At 50.7% G+C, this 21,101-nt stretch overlaps 1 protein-coding gene across 8 annotated transcripts in view; it reads right to left on the minus strand.

Moving 5' to 3' along the window:
- The window catches only part of MVB12B (multivesicular body subunit 12B), a 65,389-nt gene extending 44,588 nt beyond the window's left edge, over positions 1-20,801 (minus strand). Inside the window, exons 1-6 of one of the 8 annotated variants that reach the window (XM_068155714.1) lie at positions 20,785-20,801; positions 13,845-13,967; positions 8,493-8,600; positions 4,083-4,179; positions 946-1,075; positions 504-638 (exon numbers count right to left, since the gene is read on the minus strand). In XM_068155714.1, coding sequence (XP_068011815.1) covers positions 504-638; positions 946-1,075; positions 4,083-4,179; positions 8,493-8,600; positions 13,845-13,958 — 584 coding nt within the window. In that variant the 5' untranslated portion in view covers positions 13,959-13,967; positions 20,785-20,801. Of the gene's footprint in view, positions 1-503; positions 639-945; positions 1,076-4,082; positions 4,180-8,492; positions 8,601-13,844; positions 13,968-14,110; positions 14,423-14,674; positions 14,970-15,010; positions 15,128-20,367; positions 20,527-20,784 lie in introns of those variants that run through there. The other 7 variants (XM_068155716.1, XM_068155711.1, XM_068155712.1 and 4 more) reach the window with 7 other exon arrangements.
- Between the last annotated feature and the right edge of the window lie 300 nt (positions 20,802-21,101).

A 21,101-nucleotide genomic window follows, 5' to 3' on the forward strand; every position in this document is an offset into this window, starting at 1 on the left:
AGCAGCCTGCTCTGCATGCTCAGTGTCAGAGGCATGACTGCAACACAGCAGTCAAGTCCAAGAAAAGAAAAACAGGACAATACTTCAAACCATGAGTGAACTGATTTGGACAATGAGCAGAACTTGTCTCCCTACACATTTAAGATCTGTATGAACACTTCTCTCTCCCTTTGCTCAAGAAATCAGCTTGGCTACAGTTCTGGCCCACCTTCTGGGGTGATCCACATGCTCGTTGGAAACTACATCTCAGTTTAAAGCAAAGAAAAAAAAATGTAGTTTTGCTGCTTTCTGATTTCTTCACCTGTATGTCTTTACACCACAACAGCCAAAGGAACTTCCAGTAGGCAAATACTTCAAAGAATAGCACATTCCCTTCACTGTCAGATCACAGCACATAATCGTTCACCCCAACGTGGTACCCTGGTCTTGATTCCACCAGGCAAGGCTAGTAACAACACATCACTCAGCATCAAGCAGAAGGGGCTGGAAAGCAGAAGACTTACCTTGGCAGGTTAGGAGCTGGTGTTGAAGTTGGTGCTGAAGTTGGTGCTTGGGAGGGAGGACTTGCAGGCTGTGAAGACTCATGGTTGCGGGGGACTCTGCCCATCCTGTACCAAATGCCCATGTTGTTCAGCTCCCTGTGTCAGCAACACAAAAGATGTTGATACTATAAGCAAAGGCTGCACGTGGGCACAAGTGTCAGGCACTGATGTGTCCCTCAAACACCTTGGTTAGAGAGAATCAGTCTAATTAGAAAAAAAAAGTAAAAAAGAATGAGGTGGGGTAGTTAACTCCTACATCCAAGTCAGCAACACTTGTGCTTGTGTAGACTTTCCCAGTGACAAGCTTCAGCTCTCACAAACTGCTTAATTACAGGAAAACAGGGTACTTAACCTCACTGTAAATGAATTTATGCCAACAGCTTCTGGTGTGAGGGATACTTACCCTATGAATGTGTACTGAGGAGGGGCTTGTTTAGATCGACCCATGATTCGGATATCACAGATTGCTGCCTCTGTAGAATCCCGAGGGATGAATTTAATGCACAGCCTCTTCTTTCTGAACGCTACTTCTTCTGCAAAAACAATCCAGGACACAGGGTGGGTTTTATGCAAGATTAGGGTATAAATGTTATTTATTGTCTTGCCACATATTAGGCAGATAATTATAGCAGGAACTGGAGCCAAAGCACAGATATATGTCAGCACACCAGACAGTACAGTGCCACTCAGTGACTGGAGAAATTTTCTATCAGGAGCTCTCTGTGGAAGGTGTGAGATTTGTTATTAGGCACTGCGATAAACCAATACTCCCTACTACCCTCTGCAGAGAAGATAAGACATCACATATGCCAGAGTACTGCACCACAGCACAGAGACAGCAGGGGAATCTTCCACTTCCACCTACTTCTCACATTTGCCTTCTCTTTCCAAGGTAATTTTTGCCTTACCAGCCTGGACAGTTGCATCTAAATGTTTGTCCCACAAGCATTGCCTCTAGGAACATACCTGAAAGCTGCTGACACAACCTGTCAGTTTATTCTGCCAAACAAAGAGAAGCAGGCAGAAAGACTGCCACACAGACTGGCTGACAGCAAAAGCTCTCTGCCCAGCACTCATGTATCCCAAGTGCTAATGATCCCTCTTGACTCACTCAGCAAGTGCTGAAATGATGCTCCCATCATGTTTGCCCCAGTATCTTTGTAGGAATAAACCAGACTTACAGAGCAGACCTCCTATGGGGCAATTGTGCTGCACTGACCTGTGTTCAGAGGTGGATGGATCTGCAGTGTGGCCTTTTCCTGCTATGCATGGCAGGGCAATTTGACTTGTTTTCATGTTATCCATCAAGAAAAACTCAGGCCCGTCAGAGTGTGGGCTTATCTGTATAATGAATTCACATCTAGGCACGGTGTGTGTCTGCATGCAGATACAACCCACAGGCAGCTCCGGGTCAGCCTCATGACAGCAGCTGGTACTGGCACACAGACACAGCTTTGTAGTGCTTAGAAACTATTGCTCTATCTTGCCCTAAGGAGTCCACAAAAGCCTCAACATGAGCAAGGTGAGGTTTCTGTTAGTGAACACAGGCACTTGAAAGACATGAGAGAAGTCTACTGATAAACTGAAAATCTAAAGGGCAGGCGCTGAATGAAAATCTGGAAACAACCAAAACTACAAACAAGAGCCTGCAAAATAAAACCCTGTCAGTTTAATATGAATAAATATCCTCTAGCTTAAAAATATGCTCCCACTTCAACAGATGGCAAGCAGCCCTGTCTCCATAGGCTCCTCCTGTTTCGTAATCCACCCCTTGGAGAAAGCAATCCATCCTGGCTTCGGAAATTTGCTGTCGCACCAGCACCAATAAATGTACAGACAGCACGAGGTGTGTCACAGCACAGCATCTGTGCATGCAGCTTTGCACTGACACTGCTGCTTTTTAGGGATGTTAAATACCTGTATCCCCAAAGCATGCTCTTCTCCTGCTTTGGAAAATGAGGGTGTTGAAAATAAACGCCAAAAGCTGGTTTTCAGAAGCCCAGGGTTTAAGGGCTTCCACATCTAAAAACATTCTCAGAACCTTGTGTGGAGTGTGATATTTAATGTATTTACTGCAAGTCAGCTGACAGAGAGGAGCACAGAAACACAAATGTCCACAAATTTAACTCCGCCTCTTATTCGGCTTCCACAGCAAGTACAAAGCTGACTATTTGCTTTTGTCTTTGGTCTCTTTCACACTTGGCTAGACTCTGCAGTCTGTATCAAACTAGGTTTTGGAGCTGGATTCATTAACTACAGATGCTTAACCAGCATTAATTTTAAGTAAACATATTATAAACAGTCAATCGAAATGTGTTCACTCGTGCTAAGAGAGGCAAGGATTTGCACCACTTCATTAGGACAAACAGTGCCTCTGTTTAAAGATCATACGGGTCACAATCCAATGCATTTTGAAATTACTTAGGAGGTTCCCTTCCACCTTTCCCCCACCATTTTCACAAAAATTACAGCAGCAAACAGTAGGCATCCAGCACTCCCAAGGGTGAGCAGGATAAGCTGATGACTCTACCTCATGCCACGCTCGCCCAGGAACTCTTCAGGGAAGAAGGGTGAACCAGGAGAATGGGAAATGGGCTGCAGAACCTCTCACTTCTACATTATGTGTTCAGATTAGAACCAGGTCAGCAGTGACTGAAAAACCATCCTCATCTGCTGCAAGACCCTGATGAATTATTCCCTGCAAAGCAGGCTCACATAACTCCTCTCCACTCATAACTGGGCTGGGTTTCATTACTGATAAGCACTGGTACCAGCCCTGCTCTGCAGCAGCAGCTGTGCACTCACACCAGCACATGGTGTCCTGCAGTCCTTCCACACCCAGCTCCCATGGGGCTCATGCCCAGCCTCCTCCACACTGCACATCCAGAGCACTCAGTGCCTGCTGCAGAGCACCGTGCTGTGACCAGACGTGGCTCCAGCTGTGCTGCCACCAGTCTCCAGGGATCTGAGCACACTGTTTGGAAACTGCCAGCTGAGATGTTGCAGCAAAGCCATTCCTGCCTTGCAGAAACAAGGATGGTATTAACCCTGAACATTGTACTTGTGCCTACTCTCAGCAAGCACAAACACCCTTTGCCATCCTCAGCACTACCTGCCAGGACACAGGCCTGCTTCTGTTCACAACAGAAGGTGTAAAGCCAGCATGAGGAGACCCAGCCCCATGAGCACAGCCCCCTTCCTTTCAGAACCCATTTGTGAACACCCCTCAGCCCAGCAGCTCTGCTCCCACCAGGCCCAGTGCACCCGTGCAAACTGAACAAGAACTATTCTGCTCTGCTCCAGAGCTGTGCTGCTCCAGCAGACACTCATCAGGCAGCAGTATGCAAAAGCCTGAAGGGCACAGGAAAGCCGTAGTCTGTTCCAGTCCAGAGCTGCCCTCGACAGGCTCATGTAACCCCAGAGCAGTGCTGAGAGCATCCCTTTGCCTGGGACACAGCCCTCAAGCACCCAAATGCACAGGCAGGCAGGGGTGGAGCAGCAGCTCAAAGGAGGAGGGCTGAAGAACAGATGCCAACTTACGTGAATCGATGGTCTCCTGGATGGGGATAAAGCCCACTGGCAAAGTGTCCTTGATATCAATGAGCTTCATATCAACCAAGACGTTGCCCAAATGACTCTTTGGAGAGAAAAAAGAAGCAGCTTACTATGATAATGTCATCAAATTCAAATCCAGCTTCTCACCTCCTGAAGCCTGAGAAACCTTGTCATTGCATGTGACCCACCAACTTTAAAAACAGCAAGAAGGTACCAAGCCTGAAACTCTTCTCTCTGCAGGAACTACCTCACAACTAAATTGTCTAGGAGATATTGGACAACTTTCAGCATTTAATGATTTTTACACCTCATCCACTGCCATACTTCTGGAGCTTCAGAAGCACAACAAAATTCCTCCCTTTAGAATTACCTCAGTTCAAAGTTTTGTTCCACCAACTCATTCACTAAGCAGGTCACTTTAGTTCTCACAGACTCTACACATCTGCAATAGCAACGTGACATTTTGGTGACAGGAGCAGTGGAAAGCATTACAGGAAGATGGTTCATGCAGCCACAGCCAAAGTTATTACATGCATTAGCTAATTAGTACTGAATAGACATGGTTCTAGCTCCAAACGCAGGCACACTCCAGAAGAGCAGGCCATTTGGAACGGAGAACTTCATTTGGAGTCCATATGAATTCTGAACTGCTGCCTCATCCTATTAATCAAGGCTTGAAGAGCTCAAAACACAATTCACAACGACAGCCTCCACAATCGTGCAGAGATCATATTTTCTCTGCAGTTCTCGTTAAAGCCAGCATTTGCTGCAAGTAATCTGGCTTCAGTATGGAAGCAAAACACACTTTAGTTACTGCCCAGCCTTTATTAACAAAGATGCAATACAAAACAATTAAAACTTCATCAAACCATGTTAGTGTATTTTACTGTTACTGGGCGCCAAGTAGCTCCTTTAGTTCTTATCTGGCAGAGGATTTCAAGCCAACTTCTACTCTCCGATTATTACACCGAACTATTTCAAAACATATTTAAATTTGCAGTCTCTGAAGTAAAGGAGATCAGCTCTGAGTTCATTTTTTGGAGGTTCTGCATTTTGTGGTCAACTCTTCACCAGCAGAGCCAGCATGCCTGCAGCTGTGTCTCACCACACACAGAGCACGTCCTCTGCTCTCACAAAGTGGCCAAAGTCAGGCAGCCCCCATGTGCCTCTGTCCTTTCTTTGTCCAGGGCACCTCTGAGCCAACTGGATGCTGCAAAGCCTGAATGTATCTGTTAACATGGCCCTGGCACAGCAAATGATAGATGAAGTAGTCACTGCTGATTCATCTTTCATGTTTTATTTATCCAAACTGTCTGGCTGCATTACATCAGCATGCAACTTCCAACTGAACCAACAATCATTCCCCCATCAACAGCAGACAGGTAGGAGAGATGCCTCAGGTAAGTTTGCTAGCTCTGAAACACTGGGAGTAGCTCTACTCAGGAGAAAAGGGTACAAAGTCTCCCCACTTGTGAGACGCACCAGCTGGGGTCTTCTCACCATGACACTCAAACAGGAGCAACGTCCTCATCAACTGCCAACTATTGTCAGCTGTTCAGAGTGATGGTTCTGATAAAGAGACATTACAGGCTGTCTCTGTTACAAAGCAGCTATCTGAGGTGCATTAACTCTGCAAACTACAACATGTTCCTCAGGACAAAGAGGTCCTAGGGTTTTGTGAAAAAAGCCCCAAGCAGTAGAACTTCCAACCCAAAGCACAGCAGTGAGGCTCTCCCTCCTGGATGAAAGCTCTAGGCTACTGCTGCCAGGGGAGACTGAGGCATTTTAACGCTTGGAGGTCCCCAGTCAGGCAGCACATTGTACCCTTGTGCAGCTCAACAGGACTGAAAGGGAAGGGAAAGCTCTTGTTGGGCTAACTGAGGACAAGGATACTGCTCACTGCATAGAAGAAGGCTGTTTTCCCCCTTGTCTGGTTCTCTCCTCCTATCAGCCTTGCCTCCAGCCTTTTGCAGCCAGACAACAAAGAGCTCCCACTGCTTCCCAGGGGCTGGAAGACTGGCACCAGCATCTACTGGTCTGGTCTCTGCCTTACAAAAAGGTCTCCTCACACACACATATAAAGCCCACAGCCTCAAGCAGCACCAGTGCACATTCCCTCTAGAGGGGTATCCTCAGGATGGAGACTGCTCGGCCAGCCAGAGCAGCCTGACCATTAACCTTGGGAAACCCACCCGGGGAGAAAAGAGTATCCACAGTGAACCAGAGAGGCACTGGCTCCACACCAGTGCCCAAACACAGAAAATCACTGCCTGCAGGCTGCTGCTCAGAGCTCTGCCAGCAGCAGTCACAGGTCTAACATGCTGCTGATGCAGGGCTTGAGAAAACCTGCATGTGATGCAGTGACCTGCCCCACACCTCACACACCAGGCTGCTGTGCAGCTGGGACCAGCATCTTCCCCACACACTCTCTTTAGTTCACTCCTCATCAGTATGAGCAATGTACTCCCAAACTGTGCTGAGCAGAGGATTCATGCCAAAAGCCCAACAGGCACCAACTGAGGGTATTTACACTGTCTCTGGTTGCCAGCAGCTGCTACTACCCTGAAATTATTTCTGACAGCCTCACATTTAAGGTAGCCACAGATAAAATTAATACTCAAACCACCACAGATCTTTGTTTAACACCCTCCCTGCCTATTCTGGGCCTATTATTCCTGCTATTGCAGGTACTCCAGGATGAAAAGCACAATTATTGTCCATTTACCCCAGGAAGTGGTATTTCCCATAGCTCTGGAGCTTTATTTTAATCTAGAGGCTGGCAGGGAAGTGGATGAAATAAAGGTCAAATGCTGGAAATTGGCAGCCCCTGGTTTTCCTGTCAGGACCCACGATAAGCCTCTGAAGTCGCAGCTGCTTTTCTGCTCCTGTTGTTGGTGAAAGCACAAAATGGTATCTCCATTCCCTGGAAACTGAGTTGCTGTGAATATCCAAAAACACGGCCAAAAGCAGGATTACCCACTAGATGGAGTGCATTCATTGCAGAATTAAACAGTTTCTCCAGCAAAGAGGAAGTTTCCATACTAGCCTCAATGAAAAACACAGTGGAAGGCATCATGCTCTCGCCACACATGGTCTCCTCCCCTTCACAGGAGATGTGGGCAGACAGCTGCCACTCATCAGAAATTATCTTATGCTTAATAGCCAGACTAGAAGCTGACAAGTATAAGGTAGCACATGCACAACATGGGCAAATGTTCAAGAATCAGCACCACAAAGAGAAGCTAATCCTGCAAGAAAACATCTCTCATGCCTATGGTTTCAGAAACTAACTTTTCTTTCATCAACACCTGCAGGCTGTTTGCTTCTCTAGGTAACTAGAGCTAGAAATTACAGTATCACAGTATCGCTTAGGTTGGAAAGGACCTCGAGGATCATCGAGTCCAACCTATCAACACAGACCCCATGACTAGACCATGGCACCAAGTGCCACGTCCAATCTCCCCTTGAACGCCTCCAGGGTCGATGACTCCACCACCTCCCTGGGCAACCCGTTCCAATGACGAATGACTCGCTCGGTGAAGAACTTCCTCCTCACCTCGAGTCTAAACCTCCCCTGGCGCAGCTTGAGACTGTGTCCTCTTGTTCTGGTGCTGGTTGCCTGGGAGAAGAGGCCAACCCCTTCCTGGCTACAACCACCTTTCAGGTAGTTGTAGAGGGCAATGAGGTCACCCCTGAGCCTCCTCTTCTCCAGGCTAAACAATCCCAGCTCCCTCAGCCTCTCCTCATAGGGCTTGTGTTCAAGGCCTCTCCCCAGCCTTGTTGCCCTTCTCTGGACACGCTCAAGTGTTTCGATGTCTTTCTTAAACTGAGGGGCCCAGAACTGGACACAGTACTCAAGGTGTGGCCTAACCAAAGCAGAGTACAGGGGCACTATGACCTCCCTGCTCCTGCTGGCCACACTATTCCTAATGCAGGCCAGGATGCCATTGGCCCTCCTGGCCACCCGGGCACACTGTTGGCTCATATTTAGGTGGCTGTCGATCAGCACACCCAGGTCCCTCTCTGTTTGGGAGCCCTCCAGCCACTCCGACCCCAGCCTGTAGCTCTGCATGGGATTGCCGTAGCCAAAGTGCAGCACATCAGGAGCATGCAGCACTCACTGCTGCAGCCAGCAACACCAGCCTGAGGTGGCTGCTGGAATGCAGACGTTCCCTTTTCTGCTACTTTTACTGCAGATCTTGCCAGCAATTTCCTTCCACGAGGAACACAGGCAAAATGCAAATATCTAGCCATTGCTGTTTGCCTCCTGACTCACCCAAACCCGGTGAAATGCCTGCTTGAATTATAATTGGCTCCATAAAATGAATCATGCTATGGGTAAGAGCACACCAGGTACAGATGCAAATCATGCAGACGCGCAGCAAACGGACTTACATTTTCTTTCGAAAATGATCTCGTGAAGCACAGGTATCGCGTGACCTTGGATTTAAATAAGCCATCTTTCCAGAGGTCAGCATCCAAGCCATCTGCTGTTTGTGCAACCTGGAAAGGAGAGACAGAGGGAGAGGGGAGACATGTGAGCCAAGATAAAGTTAATATATGTGCAGTACTTCTTCCGCAGACCTCTTCTAATTAACAGTAGCCTGAACTCTCACAGCATCTCATTAGTTCCTTCACGAGGTGCAGTGCAAAGAACTTCCAAGAGGAGGTATAAAAAGAAGTTCTAAAAGCGCTGTCTCTTGGGAGTCCATTGATTAAAGATGCTCTGACAAAAGCTATTCTAATGAGGAAACAGCAACTTTGGTTACAGTTTCCAAACAATAGTTTGGAAAAGTCAGCACATCCAGGCTCTCATTACCACCCTACACGCAAGGGCAGGCTGGGGCAAGCTGCGAGGAGGGGTCTGCGTAGAAGGCACAGAAACTGCCCAAGTCAGGATGATTTTCACAGGAAAGCCATCAAAGAATTCTGGCTCCCAGGGTGAAAAGATGCTTCCATCAGCTGGGGAAAGCCCTGGTCATTCATGGGCTTTAGCAGCAGAGCCACATGTGAGGACACACCCTGCTAATGTCCCTCTCCAACGCAATCCTGCATTCAGTCAAACCAGTGGCACGAACTGGGTGGAAGGCAAAGGAGGCAGATCCCGTGCCCTCCACCAAAGGCACAGAAGCATGTGCAGGAATCGAAAGGCAAGAAGATTCACCTCAACTTTGAGCTGATTCAAGGAGCAAGCATGAAGCAGTACCACACCCAGGGAAAGGGCTCTGCTCTATCAGTAACTGCGCTCTCACCCTGCATGGTGCAAGAACTTCTGCACCAAAATGTTTGCTGCCAACTAACAGAGGGCAACCACACAAACACAAGGAGAAGTGTAGCAGAAATATGCCAACCCCACCAGACTAATGCCTGATTAATGGCTCCCAACAGGAGACTGGCATGCTCTGAAGCTATGCAGCAGCACAGCTGAACTCCTGCCTAATGCCTCTCAGACAGGGCAAACCTCTCCACTGTGGCTCTAATCTTATTGACTTGAGCAAGACCTTGGCCCCTGAACAGCCTGATAACAAAGAGCTGACATTTGTTGTTACTGTTTGCACCCATGTTTTCTCAAGCAGAGACTCTGCCCAGGGTGCAGGAAGCCAGAGATGTGTGCTGACAAGACCCTTCGACTATCCAAAGTGCAGGGATGTCTGATCAAAGGGAGTGAAGTGCATGAGCTGCTTTTTGCCTTTTGACAACTGTTCACAGGCCCCTGCTCAGCTCCAGCCCTTGTGTGATGCATACAGCTCATGGTCAGGCTTCTGCAAAGAAAGGTGCAGCATTTTAAATATGAGGATTTTAAAACATGGCTTTGAGAGATTTTGTGTTTCTTTATTATTCCTTGAATTGAACTCTTTCTTAAATTGATAGTTTAGGAACACATAAAATCCCTCTCCTATGAGTAATTGAGTCCTGGTGAAGAGATACACAGCAAGCAGACTGCTTAGAAAAGCTGTTGGTATACAGGGACACTTAGTTTGAACTCCAGCCCTTGTTAGAAAGGGATTGAGGGACTACAACTAGATTTAATCCTTTTAATTGATATGGTTCAAGTTCTCCATTTCAGTTTTTGTTAGACAATTTTGCTTTCTTCATTTACACATTAATGATGCTTAAAATTCAACAGGCAGCCACAGACTCAGTCTGCAGCAGAGGTGCTACAGCTCTCATGCTACATAACCTACTGCATTTTCAGTTGTTGTCTGACCTGGCAGGACCAGGCAGGCTGCACCATGCCACCTGCACCATGCCTTGCAGGAGGAAAAAGCAGCAGGCATAAAGGCTCCACAGCCCCATGATAGTTCCAGCAAAACCATTTCTGCTTCTGCCAAAATGCAACAGTGGCATGTGACATCCTCAGCAATTAACCCTGAGCAGTCTGCCTCCACATCATCCTGCTGGAGAATGTAAGCAAGCATTAACTTGTCAGAAAACTCATGGGGAAAGAAAACAGGGCAACATAAACAGGAAACTTCTTACATCACCTCCTGGGATCCTGCAGGCAAGGAGGATCCACACCACCTCTTAAAGCAGAGATGTGCCTGAGCAGCACTGCTTCACGATGGGGTAACAAGGGAGGGAGCCAGCCTGAACAGGCTGAGGCAGAGCTGTTATACAGGAGGGACACTGCACAGACCCAGCTCACCCAACTCCCTGATCAGTTAAAGAGAAAAGGAATAGAGACACGGTACTGGACACCCAGCAGCCTAAGGACAAGGAATGGTCCTCCTCAGAGCTGAGGGAAAGCTCTCTTTAAGCATATGCTACAGACAGACTTGATGAAATGACACCCACTAAGGCAGGTGTTCCCCCCAGGCCACCTCTCCAAGTGTAGACTGATCTACCTGCTGCTCAGCCATGAGTACAGGGTTACTGCTACCACAGGACAGGCCTTTGGCAAACAGGGCCATTAAACCACCTGCCCTACACGTGGGTCTGCCCCACTGGTGGTGTGTGGGGCTGTCACTGCTCCAGCACATCCCTGGGTAAGCAGCATAGTCAGGCTCTTGCCCTAGAGCCAACCCCACTCTGGGGCTGACGTTCAGACTGCAGCAAGAAACACGGCTGCACAGGAACCACACCTCGTACCCCAGGCTCCCTGCCTCCCACCTCTCCTCCCCTTGCTCCCCACCCATATGCTTGGTCCTGCCAGTTTGGGCAGATTTTCAGGAACCTAAGTTCAAACACACTCTACATTTTGTCAAAATCAAGCCTTTGGTGCTTCAGCTGGTAAGAGACCTGGGAGTCATTACAAGCATCAGCTGCCATTTTCTAAACAGAAACAAAGACAATGGAGATTTCTGAGTAATTAAAAAAACTACTGAGGGAAAAAGATCTCTAATCCATTCACCAAGATTCCCCTGGGTCTGATATCCTGGGCTCAGCTGCCCTGTACTTCCAGCCAGGCCATACACTGAACCCTAGAAAAGAAACGGGGACTTCCCCTTGGCATTCCATTTACTCCTGGGCTGAAAGCACGCATGCCTCTGCTTGTTTGTTTTAAAGAGGAGCAAAGGCAAAAGGAAGGAAAGAATAATGGCAATGGTGGTTTGCTGGAGAAAGGACAGGGATGAAAGGGAAACTGAGTAATGCCTATAATAACACAGATGTCTCTGAAAGAGAGAACTGAGTGCTTCACCATCACAAAACTCAAAACCATCAGCAAAACCACACGATGTCAAAATCATCACTAAGAGGAAATACTTTCCCACACAGCTCTGTGTCCCCCTGTGGAACTGAACACTGCAGGGTGCTGCAGCACAAGACAAAGCAATCAGATCCCTAAGAGGACTAAAACAACATTCCAAGGTAAACTGGCGTTAACAGTTCCCAAAAGGTGTGTGGGGCTCTCCTTTTCAGAGTGCTGTCTGAAGCTCTATCAGGGGATTAGTTGCCACAACTGCCATCATACACCCTGAAGCAACAATCAGCTGTCAGTGGCTCATTAGGAAAATTGCTTATCTGGAGAAGCACAGAGCCTGAGACTGTCCAAGTCTACATGCTGCCCAGGTCTCAGAACGACTCTCTACTACATTGAGAAGGACCCCTCTGTATACTCAGCTTCATGTCTTCAGATAGGACAGACTGGGTTCCAAAGAGATCAAGAGAAGGTGGCAAGCTCATGTAACACACAGGAGCCACCTTCCCAGACATCGAGGAAAGAGAAGCACAACCCTGCATGACACTGCCCTGTGCACTTGGGCACCAAGACATCCGGTCACACCAGGGTGGCACCCAGCACGGCCCCAACACAGCTGTGTGGTGATAAGACCCCCAACTGCAGGCTCACAGCATCCAGGCACAGATCCGGACTGATCTGCCACAGGTGAGGCTGAAGGAGTGTGTGGAGGGTAAGACAACTGCGGACAGGTCCCCAGGGCCAGCAGCAGGGACTGCTGGCCCCAGGGTCAGAGCGGAGCTCAGCTCCTTGTAAACACAGAGGAGGGCAGAAGAATCAGAGGCGAGGCAGCCTCCTCTCAGCCCCCTAGGAGAGAGCGACCCACATTCAGCAGCATGATTACAAGACCGCCGTAATTGGATTAAGCCACAGGAAGACTCTTTTATCTTGTTTAGTTTAAACTGCGCTAGCGCTGAAGCTGCCTATTAAAGCCCAGCCAGGCTATCTGGGGTGAGCGCTCTCTGCCCAGTCATTTAAGCAGAATGCAATTGTGTTATCACAACTCTCACACTGTCCCGTGCTCCTTTATCAGGGCAAGCAGCTAATTACACAGCCTGGCTCACACAGGTAATCAGCAGGCGGAAAAATGCAGTAGGTGCAAAAACCTTCCAGGTCTTTAAGGAGGCTTTTCACAATGCCCTCCCTTGTGTCCTTACTTCAGTCTGATCCATTTTCTTCCTTGTCATACTGAACAGGGTACACAATGATCCAGAACTGAAAAGATGGGGGCAAAGCCTGAAGTCAACTGGTTTCCATTCCTGACTACACAAGCTGTGTGACCTGGAAACCCAAGGTGTGATGTAGCACAATTGGAGCAGGATACATAGAAAGGTGAGCAGATGGACTACAGGCCAAACCTTTCCATAAAGAGCTCTGCAAGGTCTCGGTTTTAGGATATTTCTCTGTTTGGGACACTAATCTATGAGGAGAGAAAAAACATGCTGTTGGTTACATAGCAAGTAATCAAGGAACAAGCAGCTGTTAAAACAGTGACCTCCCTTTATCCATTCACACGTTTATCTCTGCTGTATCCAGTTGCCTTTTCCTGCTGCCCAGACTCATGTCAAAGCTTAGTTTACAGGTCTGCATTCTGTCCATCAAATCATCTTTGCAATTTCAGCTGAATGTGAAATTCTTTGCTTCCCACTCTGGAGCTTCTCATCATCATTGTGCAGTGTTGATATGTGGGATTAAACAGCTGATGCGGGATCCATTTATTCAGAGATATAATTTGTGCAGTACTTAGGACTCCTTCAGGATGAATGTTACTAGGAATATTAAATTTGCATGCCACAGTGGCCAGCTGTTCCTGAAAACCCTTCCTCCAGGTAATTATGCTCCTCTGGAGTGGCACTGATGAAGCAGCATGACTGCACCCACAAACCTCCACTGAGGGAAAGCGCTAAGTGCTGTGGGCAGAGAGGTGGGCAGCTGGATACCCAATTACTTCTCAAAGCACAGCTCTGAAAGCAAGCCCTCTCTGGAAGAGATGCTGTTCCCAGCAAAGTAAAGCCTCATTAGCACAGAAGCAAAGCATTAGCAACAGTAGCTGAAACAGCTCTACTTACTACATCATAACCTGTCGGTGCTCGGTTCCGGGAAGCAACCACACCAACACCGGTGATGGGATCCATTGGCAAGTCAGGCAAGGCATCGGAGAGGTCTCGCACCTCAGGCATCATGGACTGATCCTGAAAGAAAGGAGCAGAATTAAACGGCTGCTCAGCAGCACACCCAGTAAAGACAGAGCACTGAGCGCCTGCATGCATGCCACAGAGCCTGTGCTGACACACCACAGACTGCCAAGTTAAACACAGGATTAGGCCAGACACACCTTCTGCACTTTCATTTGCTTTTGATAAGGGTACATTTGTGCAACGCCCAATAGGTTTGAAATTTGTGCCAGCAGCCTCTTCCAAGATTTTTTTGCTTCTAGATCCTTAGCATGGGCTGGTCTCCATCTATAAACAATGGGAACATCCCAGATCATTCCCTTTCCTCCCAAACAGAGGGCAAGTTTCACCCTGAGTCAGTCTGGCTGAAGCAGCTCTGCCATTTTAAGTGGCAAGAAATCTGCTCCCAATGGCTCCACTGGAAGGTTCCCCATCTACCACAGGTGTTAGACACACTGGGGGCTCCTCCACAAGTCTCTAGACCCAATTGCACCCTCCTGAACCAGATGTAGCAGCACAGATGTATCTGGCGCTCTATGCAAAACTGCGCTTGCTGCGAGAGCCTTGACACCAGGGGAGCACAGACGAAGCAGCACAGGATGGTCTGATGCAAAGCAGACAGAGGCCTTGAAGAGGCCTGAGCATCTTCCAGGAGAAGGCAGACATCACTGAGTACGTCAAGGGAGGGAGATACGCAAAGGGGGACAGAAGCAGGTAAGACCAACCGATTTTGGAGAGATGCTGTTGCAGGAAGCAGGAGAGGACAAGAGAGCTGCTGAAGCAACTCACTGAGGAGGAGGATGGGGAAAGGTGTCACTGCCTCAGCATGTGGTCTCCTGCAGAGGAAGCCAGTCAGAGCAAGTCTTCTCCAGCTTTCAGGCAGGAATGCCCCAGGAAACCGCCCCCCACGCACCCCGAGATAAAAGTGCAGTGCTTCGTGTAAACAAGCGTCACTGCTGTGCAGCCAGATAAGCTGTGAACCAGAGCTACCTAATTCAATACCCTCCTCAGAGCAATTAAACCCCAGCATTTCTAGGCCATGTAGATGGCTGGTTACTTACTGCTTCTAGCAAAGGCAGAGGTGAGTGCTGGTGCCAGTGGGACCTGGTTTACACTTCACAATGCCCAGTCTGAACAAACATCGTGCTTCAGGCAATAAAGAAGAGCAAGTCTGGGCCCTATGTAAATAATAACAATGTCACACAAACAGCCAGTCTGCCTTGTCGAGTCCAAAAGAACAGAAGCTAGTGACCAGTAATGGTGACTGCACTACTGCACATGAGCCAAACCCAGGAGAGAGCTCTGCTTCAGCACCTAGACAAGCGTCCAGCGTGCTCAGAGCAGACTTGCTTTCTTCCCTACACAGTGAAAGCCTCTCAGACATGAGTAGAAGTGCACCCTAAGCTGTAAGGACTCACCCTCCCCTCACAAGGGGTTCCTGTCCTTAGGGTGGACAACAAGCAGAGGACCCTGCCACAGAACACTGGTGGCACCTGGTACAGCCCAAGCAAACCTCATGTCACTGCCTGCAAACCTCATGCCTCCACCAGCTCAGCTCATCCAGACGCTTTGCAAATAATCCAGAAGTCACTGCCTGAAATGTGCAGCACTGAGCAAGCAGCATGAATTTAACAAAGAACTTCCAATCTGGCCCTCATATTGATGCACGTTTTCTGAAACGTTTCCAAGTCACTCTCAATACTGTGATGACTTGTTATTACCCACTGGGAGGAGCTGGGAGATAACGAGTGCTGATAGCAGCTTCTCTTAGGCCATGTTGAACTGAAACCCAGGTAAGTGACGATATCCTCCAGCACACTAAGAACACCGCATGGCAGGTTCCAGCACGGCTGCGGCTGCACCGCAGGGAAGCAGATCGACCCAGCCCCCATCAAACCTGCCTCAACGAAGCACCAGCTCCCTCGGCAGAGGCAGGGGAGCAGGAGTGGCTGGGATGGCACCCACACCTCACCTTAAGGAAGCAAAAGGGCTGTGCCCCCTTCTCTGGCCCTGGGAGAGCCCAAGTGGGCAAGGCAGCCCCTGGCACTCCCTCCTCTTCCACGGCAGTGGAGGGGGGGATTGGGATCTGCTGCTGAATCCTGCCCATGCTCCTGCTTGCCACACTGGGGCCGGCTGCAGGGAGGCTCAGACACCCTGGCAGGAACCTGAGCAGCAGCAGAGCTGGCTTGGAAGAGGCCAAGAACAGGGCTTCAGGGGTCCCCAGCACCACCACAGGAGGCAGAATGAGTGCTGCTGGGCAGAGTCCCATGCTTAGCAGCACCCTGTCCTCAGCAGGAGGAAGAAGGGCACTTTTGTCAGAGCCCTTTGTGGTCCTGCAGCAGTGGGAGGGGAAATGGCATCAATCCTCACTTTGTGCTGCCTCGCACAAAGCCCCTCTATGAAGCACAAAGAATAGAGCTTTCCACCTCGAGAGGGCAGAAGACTGAAGCTGCAGAATGACATGTGCAGCATCGCCAGAGCAGGGCAAAGGCTGAGCTGAACTGCCTGCACCCACCACCGCTGGGCAAGCAGAGCAAGCCTGGTACCTACTTCTGCACTGCACTCACACCACAGCCCCAGCATCTGCCCAGAAGAAGAACCTCAGGGTCTCTGGGCAGCTTAGTGCGTTTTGCTCTGCAGTCACAGGGCAGCAGCAGCCCTGCTCAGAAGCATCTGTGCCCTTGTCTGGCCACCATGGCACAGCGAGGCCAACTCAAGGCATCCTCCTGCTGTGCGTGTGGCATCGAGGATGCATCTGGAACAGATATGGAGCAGCAGCAACTGGTTTGCACATTCAGATAAATGTTTTTGTGAACTCTGCACAGGTCAGAGGGGAGTCTCTGGCTGGGCAATCACACAGACGATTAGTTACATTGCACTTCTCCCCCAGGGTGTCTGCAAAGTTTGGTTTCTTTTCTATCATGCCTTTGAACTTCAGAGTAAAAAGCAAACAGTGAAAAAACTGATTAAATTAAGGAGCAAAATTCTATAAATACTCCTGTTAGACAGCTTGTTATTTTAATACAGTTCTCTTTAAATAACACAAGTTTGACCTATGTGCCTGTCTAACATCATGGTAGCCAAGAACTCAAACCAGCTGACCAGGAGATGGCCTTTCACCATCCTGTGCTAGTCGAGCTCTGCTGAAGGTCCTGCACCACACAGCCTGCTGCAGGGTTGTTCTGGGAACAGCCCAAAACAATTAGAAGAACATTTTTCCCATTAGCTGGGAACGTGCTCCCTGGAGGTTGTTCCCAACTGCAGGGCCACATCCAGCCCTCAGCACGTCCCTGCAATGGAGAGAAGCCGGATGCAAGCCCTGAAGCAGGAAGAAGCGTCAAAACACCGTGGAGTCACTTGGACAAAGCCAGCAGGAAAAGGATGTGCATCCACCAGAGAAGTCAGCATGCATCTTGATGGTACTGGACCTATGCAAGCCTGAGGCAGACAGGCAGGATAGCCACTGGATAAGACACAGAGAACACGCCTGTCGGTGACACACAGATGCTGGCTTTATCCTGAATGCCACCTGCCCTCTCAAACAGGCTGTGCCACAAGGCACAGGGGTCCTGATGACTGGCTGCAGGAAAGGCCTTCAAGGGTTCTGCCAGTCTGTGCCATAGCTTTCTTCCCTCTGCCTTCATTCAATACCCTGCTTGGGGGTTCAATGGCCTTTTATGCAAACTGGAGTATGGGGCACTCTGCACTGTCCTGCCACCCATGACTCCGGAGGCTGCCAGCCCACAGGGCAAACTAGGTACAGGTGGCAAGGAGAGCTAAGCAGGTGAGGACAGCAAGCAGCAATCTTGTCAGAAAGCCTCACAGGTACATTCCAGCTGTGGTCTCTGCTTAATCTATCAGCACACCATGCTCACTGGTGCTCTGCTCTGGGTCCTCCAGCTGTGAAGTACCAACTCCCAGCATGCACACAGGCTCTGCTCCCCAAGAGATATGTACTGTGGAGCCCATGCCACCCTGGCAGTGCGGCTCCCAGAGGCTGCCTCAGCACTCCAAGCCCTGCAGAGACAGCAAAGACAAAGGGCAGTTCATCACCCTGGACGGGTCTGTCGGGCAGCCCATGCCCACAGCCACATACACCTCCCCTTCTCCCAGCAATCCCAAGACTGTCCATTATGTCCTTTTCACTCCCCCTCACCCATTTTCTTGCTATCTCATCTTCGCTCTTACTAGTTTATGCTAGACATACTTTTCTCCTGGCTTCACTGTCCATTCCAAGTATTCCACTGAGGTGACTGACCACACACACTGCTGGGCTTTGGCTGGGACACACACAGAGCAAAGGAACGCATTTTAGGAAATGAATGTATTACTTTAAGTTTGTAGAGCGTTTTTCCCTCCCAGTGTTCCTCAAGTCAGACAAGTTTGAGAGCTGGTGGGTACATGATCAGATGAGGTCTGATGATGTATTTGCTACAGAAGCATCAAGCTGCCAAAGCAGGTCAAGTTCTGAAGTTAAACAGTAAAGGACTTAGCGAAAGAATGGTCTTATTGTTTCTTCTTTCAACCACAAGGCCTGCACTTTGACACTGACATGCTCTTCCCACAGACAGAAAAGCATGAGCTAAGGCAAAATGGAAAAAAACCTTATCAACTACCTCACCCAGTTCCTGCACCCCGTAGGATACAACCCTACCAAACCAAAGCAGACAGGCTGCTAAAGCCCTTGCTCACACGCCTGGGCTATAGCTCCATCAGTGTGAGAAGGGGGTAGGTACAGCTGGCACAGCATGGGATGCTCAGAAGTTACACTGCCGTACTCCTCCACATGCCCAGTCCTCCCACCGCGTCCGGGAACAGGACGCAGCCCCAGCCAATTTTCTATTCCTGTTCACGCAATAGGATGTAGTTCCAAGCAGAAAAACAGGAGACCATGGCAGGACACAGGGTCAGGGCCCTGGAGGGCTCTCTCACAAGCAGACAGAATTTCAGTTTCACATTTCGCCCCCAAAAAAGGTATGTCTGGAATCACCCCTGCACCCAGGCTCCTATCTCGAAACAGCTGCCCCATACCAGCTGCAAAACCTCTAGAGTTTGTAGAGGCTGAACTGGATGGAAACAGGAACTTAAGTCACGGAATGAGCAAAATGGAGATCTTGTATTGCTTCACAGCACTTCCAACTATGGGCACACATTTGTGAAGAGCATCCTATTTCAAACCAAAATAGGTTTCCATACACAGATGACCTTACACCAGGGTAGCAGAATTTCAATGACATTCAGCTCAGTTATTTCTATCTTGACATAGGTATGAACAAGCCCATGGGGGCTACAGGAACCCTCGAGCCAGGGATTCACTATGTTAGAGCAACACAGACTACAAGACCGAAACGTTGTGTTTAATTTCACACCTCCAGAAGCCTAAACTAAGCCTTCATCCCAGCATGCTGAGAAAATCTAGCGGCTACCTTAGGTAAAAATTACGAAGATGGCATTGTGAGCCAGCCACATGACACACAGGCTCCACTGAAGTGTACATTAGCATGTTCTCATTCAGATAAAATAAAACACAAGGCGGAGAAACCCAAGTTTTAGCCCGACCAGCTGAACACCTGCAGAAGCTCAGCATGCCTCATGCTCACCGAAGGACTCTGCTTGTGTTACCATGACCAAGCTGCGAACATCTCAGCTCAAGTAAAGCACAGAAAATGCTGAAGGTGGATCTTTGAGAACCTTTCCAGAAGCCCCAGTGAAAGCTCACAAGCCTCGGTAACTCAAGAGGTGATCATTTAAAACACGGTATCACTTCTCTGGCCAGCGCTGTAGAGAGAGCCCACATTGCACCTCCAGATACACAGAAACCTGAGAAGGGCTGAGAAAACAGGGCGCTGGAGCAACCCGCGCTGCGAACAGCTGCAGCGAAAGACCACGCGAAACACGAGGTTTTGGTATTTTCTCCAACCAGTTAACACTCGTAGTAAGCTCTCGAGCAGGTCAAGGTCACCAGGGCTCTGCCCTACAGCTGATCACCGAGGACAGCCCCAGCAGAGCCCTCTGGTCGCACCTGAAGGACAACAGGGAGCCCAGGGCGAGTCCGGAGCTCGGCCGCTCGCACGCCGGGCTGCAGCGCTGCGAAGGCGCGGCCTCCCCACGACGCACGGCAACCAGCAGCGGCCCGGGGGGCTCCCGAGGGTCCCTCCGCCACGGGCTCACCGGGGAGGCTGAGCGCGCAGACCGGGCTCCAGGGCAGCTCCGAGTGGGTGGGGGTACCGGCTTCCAGCCCCGCCCGGAAGCCCCAGCCGTGTAAGGGCCCCCACCAGCGGAGGGGCTAGAGGTGGGAAGCCGGGCCGAGCCCCGCTCCCAGACACACCGCCCCGCCGGAGCCGCGAGCGCCCGCCAGGCCCGGCCCCCCGTCCGGGAGCGCGGCGGCAGGGCCGCGCCGGCTCCGGGGACACTTAACTGTTGCCCGTGCGGCGGGCGGCGGGTCACGGCTCCCCCGGCGCAGGCAGAAGCAGCTCCTCATCGCCCGGCGGGGCCGGCGCGGCGCGGCCCGGCGGGAGGAGCGGCGGCGGGGGAGCGGCCTGCAGCCCCGGGCGGAGCAGCGCGGGGCGGGGAGCGGCGGGCAGGCCGCGGCCCGGCCCCGCACGGAGCCTTACCCGGGCGAGCGAGCTGTGCCGGGCCCAGGAAGCGCCGGGGCCGCAGAAACGCAGCTCAGCGCAGCCCGGGCTCCCCCCCGCGCCGCCGCCGCGCAGGCCCCCGCCCCTCCGCGCCCACCCGCTGCCGGACCGCGGCGCGCAGGACCCAGAGCCCGCCCCGCCCGGCCCCCGCGCCGCCCCGACCCCGCCGTCCGCCTCATGCCCTGCCGCGGGGCTCTCACCGTGCAGCCGCGGAGCGCTGCCTCCCACCACCACCGCCCGGACACGGCCCCCAGCAGAACCGGCCCCGCGGGCCCGACCGGCGCTCCGCTCGGCTGCTCCGGCCCTGCCCCACCCCCGGGGCTCCGCCACCCCGCAGCGTGCCCGGCAGCGGGGCTGCCCCATCGCCGCCTCCTCACCGCGAGTTTCAGCAAACACGGGGCGCAGGGCTCGAGAGGCCGGCTCCCGCCAGCCCCCCGCCACAAAACACCACACCTCAGAGAGAAAACGGTTCACCTCAAAACAATTCCGCTCGGGTGGGAGCTCCTCCACAAGTTCT

This window comes from Melanerpes formicivorus, unplaced genomic scaffold (genome assembly GCF_026170545.1).
Source record: "Melanerpes formicivorus ecotype bairdi unplaced genomic scaffold, bMelFor1.0.p_v2 SCAF_33, whole genome shotgun sequence".
Taxonomy (NCBI): Eukaryota; Metazoa; Chordata; class Aves; order Piciformes; family Picidae; genus Melanerpes; species Melanerpes formicivorus.